Source organism: Sinocyclocheilus rhinocerous, unplaced genomic scaffold, assembly GCF_001515625.1.
Source record: "Sinocyclocheilus rhinocerous isolate Xijiao unplaced genomic scaffold, SAMN03320098_v1.1 scaffold2207, whole genome shotgun sequence".
NCBI classification, from domain to species: Eukaryota; Metazoa; Chordata; class Actinopteri; order Cypriniformes; family Cyprinidae; genus Sinocyclocheilus; species Sinocyclocheilus rhinocerous.
Window position 1 is genome coordinate 116,946 of NW_015625575.1, and position 7,138 is coordinate 124,083.

Here is a 7,138-nt window from a genome sequence, read left to right on the forward strand (position 1 = left end):
AGTTTTCTTTAGTAAACTGTCTTCAGAAATTTCATGTTTTAGATTGTAGGTCATCTTGGACATGTCAAGGACAAAGCTAACCAGCAAAACTTGATATCAAAAGCATCCTAAATGTTACATGTGTTTGCACCATATTGTAGTGAGTAAACTTTCTTGGTATTGCTGTTTCAAATATCCCACCATAATCTGTAGTCTGAGCCTGTCAAGGGCTAATGGCAATGGCAGATACGTTACTAGTTAGTTTCTTTTTTTGTTTGCCAAATAACCCTGTGTATGTGTCCGCCCCCGCAACCCCCAACCCCCGGAAAAAAGTTCAGGCTCGGGATTTATTTTTTTGCTTTAAGCCCTGTGAATCAGTTCTTATTTCTAAAAATAAGAACTGAATACATTTTTTTTTTATGGTTTAATTTGCTTTACTAAGTGATCTGATGCACCATTTTCACCTGCTGGAGCAGAAAACGGGTGAAAAACCCCACAGGTGCACCAGGAGGAGGAACCGAGCCATTTTTAGAGAGCAGAAGATCACAGAAACCAGTGCAACTGCATAACAAAACGCTAAAAATCACCCAGAACCCAAACATGCACAAAAACCACTTTCATTTCCTCTGAAAATGTCAAATCTAGTTCAGCTGCTGTTAGATGAGCTCTATCTGTCTCCCGTCAGCCGCAGTTCATCCGAACCCTATAAAAGCCCTCGTCCTGTGGGTGTGTGAGTTTTATTATACCCCTCTGCCACACGCTCGCTGTCTGTTGCGCGAGTGTTTAACTGCATGAAAGAGCTGTTAAATTCCTGCCGTAATGGCCTCATGTGATGGATGAGAATAGAGTATGTGAAGACCTTACAGCGCCCGAGCGCTTGTTCCTTTATAATGACAAATCCTCCGGCTGGAAGAGCTCAATTAACCTCTCATTATATGCTGACGGAGTCGGGCGCCTGGCGAGGCCACTCATGTAGGACGTGAACTCACAGGAAGTTCCTCTCAAAGCCACGGACGAGAATAAACAGTGGCGTCTGAGATCTGAGCTGGAAGAGTTCGGTCAGAAACGGTGATTTACTCGCCGTCACGTCGATCCAAAGTTTTTAAATACAGTAAAATCATAAATATTGTAAAATATTATTCCAATTTAAAATAGCTGTGTGAATATCTATGTGAATATCTGTTAAAGTGTAATTTATTCCTGTGATCAAAACTTAATTTTCAGCATCATTACTCCAGTATTCAGTGTCACATGATCTTCAGAAATCAGTCTAATATGCTGCTCAAGAAACATTTCTGATTATTATCAATGTTGAAAACAGGTAATATTTTTGTGCAAACTCTGATGCATTTTCATTTTCAGGATCCTTTGATGAATAGAACGTTCAAAATAACAGCATTTATTTGAAACAGAAATCTTTTGTAACATTATAAATGTTTTCACTGTACTTTTTGATTAATTTAATGTGTCCTTGATGTATAGAAGTATTAATTTCTTTAAAAAGTGCTGGAGTACTGTCATTATGCTGCCATTTATAAAGCTTGATAAAGTCAGTCCACGTTCATTATATGAGAAAGAGCAGCATGAACATTCTGCTAAACATCTCCATTTGTGTTCCGCAGAAGAATGGAAGTCTATATAAGACATGAATGAGTAAACGATGGCAGAATATTGATTTCAGGCTGATCTTGTTTAATAATGACTCCAGCAGCTCTGCATGCGTTCACTGCTCTTCACCCTGAGCTCAGCTGTGCTGGGAATGATGAGCAGCTCGTAGCACTTCATCAGCGTTTTTCTGTCTTTAGAGAAGTGCTTCATGACAGAAGGAGCCGCAGGAGCTCTTCATTCAGAAATCCCGCAGATGGAGCGGCGGGAGCCTGAAGATGCGCTGCTTCTTCAACATATGTGAAGACTGAGTAAGAAACTGAGACGTGTGAACCAGATTTAGGTAGTTTTTGTTTTTGAAGTTGTAAATTATTAACTCTTTCCCTGCGAAACACGGAATTTTTCCGGGTTTCCACGTTTTCACTGTTATACACTAGGGGGCACTATTACGCATCTCCTGAATGAGTCTAGAACATGCCGATCAAAAAAACAGGCGAGGAAGACGCAGCAACGATTGATCTCATATGTATGCATATGCATATGAAAAATAATGCGATCATCAACAATAAACAGCATATAAATGAAAACTGCCTAATGTTACCGAGTGAAATGTGGATCCAGGAAGTAGCAAAGGACTGTGCAAGCTTTAGGAGTACTGATGGAAGTGATCTACTGCATCTTTGTTTTGATCATCTTACTGAATATGATCCAGATGTTGTGTTTGATAAAAAATGCGACTTTCTCAGGTTTTTGCTCAGAATGTTGCTGTTGATAAAAAAAAAAAAAGAATGCTTGAAGCTAGAATAAAATGGAACAAACAAAATATTCTGGGGGCCATGAAATTTTAGTGAAAGTCATCAAAAATGCTGGTGGTGGCTGGCAACTTTTTTCGAAATAGCTGGCGGGGAAAGAGTTAAGGTTATTGGAGTGTGTTTTACAAGAAAACTATTTCAGCTTTTCAACTTCAAAATTACTTGACGTTTCATTGTAATAAAAAACATGTCCTGCTCAAAATAAATAAATTAAATTAAAAATGTAAATATATATATAAGGGCTATTTTGCTTAAAATATTTTAAAAACTTATTTTTAAATTATTATTTAAAAAAAAAAATTTTTAAACATTTTCTGTCTTCTATTTTTAGATTTTGTTATTTGAGTGTTATTTTAGTATTAATTGTAGTAGATGTATAGTATATACTATTTATAAATATTTTTAAATTAGCTTTAATTTTAATATATTCACTTTTCATTCTAATTTCAAAGTATTAGTAAGATTTTTACAAATATTTAATATTTGTATTTTTTTCTATTTTTATTTCACTGTTATTTAAGTATTGATGATATTCTGTTATATATTTACTTGTATTCTGAATTACTTTTTAAATTTCCAGTTTTCTTTACATTTTTTAATTAAAAGAATTCAATTGTTTTTCTTTTTAATTGTTTTTTAAATTTTAGTAAGATTTAGTTTACAAACTTTTAATATTTTTATTATGTCTATTTTTATATCAGTGTTATTTTACCATTATTTTTATACTATTCAAGTATTTATTAATATTTTGTATTAGCTTTTTTTCATATTTTCAGTTTTAATTTAAAATTTTTAGAAAGATTTTTTTCTTTCAAATATTTAATATTTTTATTATTTATATTTTTATATCCGCTGTATTTTAGAATTATTCATATACTATTATAGTGCTTATGAATATGTTTAATTAGTTTTTATATTTGTGTTTTCAGTTTTCATTTTAATTTTCTAGATTTTTACATTTTCTGAAGAAAACATGAGTTGCTATGTGGCTGCTGTTCAATAAAGGTATTGAATGTGGAAGTAGCTCAGATCCTTTGATGAAGGATTCGATGAGTTCATATTGAGTTCATATTTTCCTCAGCAGAAACATCTGGTTCCTCAGAGAAGCAGTTAAGATCTTAAAGAGATGCAGGTTTTTAGTTCTATAGATGATGCTGTTCATCAGCATGATGCTCTTCTCCTGTTTAGAGCAGCTGAATGGATCTGTCAGCTGTTTTCTCACTCATTTCATCATCATTAGAAGTTGTTTTAGACGTTCTCCTGGCGTTTTTCTCAAACCATCAAACATCATCTGCCACACGACAGATTTCACTGGAACGCATCTCATTTCTCATTTCTCTTCAACAGTTGCGTCTTATTAACTGGATCCGAACATCAGCCAAATATCAGTCTGAACATCCATCAAACGTGTTTGTGTTTCCAGCCCCGACTCGAGTGCTCTTCTCGTTCGACGTGGGGAACGGTCCTCTGGAGGTGAAGGTGGAGACGCCGGCGACTCTGAACGACGAGCGCTGGCATCACGTGAGAGCCGAGAGGAACGTGAAGGAGGCCTCGCTGTATGTGGACCATCATCCCGGCGTCGTTCAGAAAGCCCCCGCTGACGGACACATTCATCTGCAGCTCAACAGCCAGCTGTTTGTAGGTAGGAGAACATTTCACAGATCAATGATGTCTGTTCATCCTCAGAAGTCACAGTGCTGATATCATGCTTTGGATGGATGGATGAAAATCTGGAATCTGAGGGTGCAAAAAAATCTAAATATTGAGAAAATCACTTTAAAGTTGTCCAAATGAAGTTCTTAGCAATGCATATTACTAATCAAAAATTAAGTTTTGATATATTTACGGTCGGAAATATACAAAATATCTTCATGGAACATGATCTTTACTTAATATCCTAATGATTTTTGGCATAAAAGAAAAATCGATAATTTTGACCCATCATAAAAGAAAAATGTATAATTTTGACCCATACAATGTATTGTTGGCTATTGCTACAAATATACCCCAGCGACTTAAGACTGGTTTTGTGCTCTAGGGTCACATTTGTCCCTTTTGTGTGAATCTCACAAAGAAGAACTGTGTCATATTCCAAAATCAAATAATCAAATAGGACATTTTGCTTAAAAATATTTTACACAAATAAAAAATAAAACATTTTTTACTAAATACAAATAAAAAAGGAAAATTTGCTTTCAAATATTCTATATATTTTTTTATTATTTTTTCCTTTTTTTATATTTTTTATTTCTAATTCAGTTTTATTGTAGTATTATTTATATACTATTTTAACAGTATATAACAGCTTTCAAAGATTTTATATTTTTATGTCTATTTTAGTTTGTTTTTTTTACTATTATAGTATGTATTAATTTATTACGATTAAAGGGGAATTTTTGCTTAGAAATATTTTATATTTTTTATTTCTAATGAATATTTTTATGTTTCAATTTCAGAGTTATTTTAGTATTATTTATGTACTATTATAGTATTTAGCAGTATTTTGAATTGACTTTTATTTTGACATTTTCATTTTTAGTTTTAATCATGTTGTGCCCGTTTGTCATTTTTATTAGTGTTTGTGTTTTTAATATTTACTTAATTTATTTTATTCCAGCTGTACTTTTAGTAATGTTAGTACTTTAACTTATTTCAGTTAATTTCTAAAAAATATTTCTCTTTTTTTCTTTAGGTTTGTTTTTCATCTAATATTTATGTTTTATTTTAGCTTTATTTCAATTACCAAATTAGTTTTACTTTTAGTTAAAAATAAAACTACTGTTATATATATTATTTTGTCTTTACATATTTTAAAACTATAAAGTGTTTGCATTTTGTTATTATTTTAATGACAATTAACCACCATTCATCATTATTATTATTATTATTATTATTATTATTTAATAAAGTTATTCATACATCACTGTATTTATTATATTGACTTTATGATGATTTTTTTAAAATACAGTATTTAGAATAATTAAAAATTAATGATAATTATAACATCCAGATGCATCATAACTCATAATATGGAAAATTTGGAAGTAAAAGTCCTGAAAATAATGTTTAAAAAAAGGTTTAAAAAATGGTCTTTATGCTTTTTTTCTTTTGGTTTTGGGGGGTGAAATCTGAGACAAGTTCTGAGCAGGTTTCATGAGATTCAGTCCCGGTGTGAATCTGAAGGGCTGAAACAGGCTGTGATGCTGTGACTCTCAATGCCAGTGCTTTCTGTGAAGCTGAAGATCTGTTGACCTTGACCGAGCAGCTGGCAAATCTGAAAGGTGTCTGTGTGTTGGAGGAATTCAGCGCGAATGAATTGAAGTTTTCCTGTAAGTGTTGGCAAAGTAGTGTGATTATAGTTCAATCTTTACAGCTCCATCTGCAGCAATTGGATTGGAGGTTCCCATGACTGTTCAAATGCGGCCGTCTGCTCATCTAGCCATGAAGAACTCCATTTCAGCCCGTTTATAATGCAGGTCTGAGGTCTTCTGGGTAAAACAGATCAGTCATTCGACTCCAGGAGACGCTCTCAGTATTGCAGATATTCTATTCAGCTCATAACATGAGAAAGAAAGTCATTTTTTTTATCAAGTTATCAGCTTTGATAGGCTGCTGCAGACTCGAATGAGGCTCACAGGTCACTCTTTCAGAGACTTCATGGAGATCTCAGTTATTATTTCCACTAAAATATCACGTTCATCACAGATGTTTCTTCAACAGTTCTTTAGGAGAAATACAAATAAACACACATGCGTCAATAGATGTCATCCGGTACAGTATAGAGCTGTAAAACTAATGTAGAATTATTGATTTTTTGAAATAGTTAACAATTTGCATTTTGATATTATTTTAATGACTTTAATACTTTAATAGTTCTAGTTTTAATTAACAGTATCAACACTGTTCTATTTTAAGTTATGTATATATATTTTGGCCTATTTTAATAGTTTTAGTTTAACAGTTTTAGTTAACGATGACACTTTTCTGTTTTAAATTATTATTATTATTATTATTTGCATATTTTAGTACCATTAAGTTTGTTTGTTTGTTTGTTTGTTTGTTTTGATATTATTTTGATTAATTGAATAGTTTTAGATTTAGTTAACAATAACAACATTGTTCTATTTTAGATTATTTATGTATTTGTTTTGCATATTTTTGGACCACTAAGAATTTTTTTATTTTATTATTATTATTATTATTATTATTGTATTATTATTTTTTTTTCATTTTGTTTAATTTTTTTTTTTTTTGCAGTTTGTTATTAATTAATGAATTTAATAGTTTTAGTTTTATTAACAATAACAACATTGTTCTGTTTTAATTTATTAATATATATTTTCGGCCTATTTTAGGACCATTACGATATATTTTAAAATTTATTTATTTATTTATTATTGCATTTTGCATTTTGATATTATTTTAATTAATTTAATAGTTTTAGTTTTCTATTATACATTTTTTTTGCATATTTCAGGATCATTAAGGTTTTTTTTTTGCATATTAATGACAATTAACCACAATTACAATCACAAACTGTAAGTGAATTATAAGTGTATTATAGTATTTTTTTTACAGTACTGAGAGTAATTATTAATAATTTGAGACATTAAGATCTCATATAAATACTTAAGAGGGAGACTTAAACAAAACTTTCCATTTGCTCTGATTTCTGTCCAAGCGAAAAATCAGACAAAATAAAGAGACATAATAGTCATCTGTTTCCTGTAGGGTTAGTAACA

At 31.5% G+C, this 7,138-nt stretch overlaps 1 protein-coding gene across 1 annotated transcript in view; it reads left to right on the forward strand.

Annotated features, from left to right (window-relative positions):
• The window catches only part of LOC107751824 (contactin-associated protein-like 4), a gene marked incomplete at its 5' end in the record, with an annotated part of 142,723 nt that overhangs the window by 108,269 nt on the left and 27,316 nt on the right, over positions 1-7,138 (forward strand). Inside the window, 2 exons of the mRNA XM_016567597.1 lie at positions 3,820-4,038; positions 5,591-5,725. Of these exons, the coding sequence (XP_016423083.1) occupies positions 3,820-4,038; positions 5,591-5,725 (354 nt within the window). The remainder of the gene's footprint in view (positions 1-3,819; positions 4,039-5,590; positions 5,726-7,138) is intronic.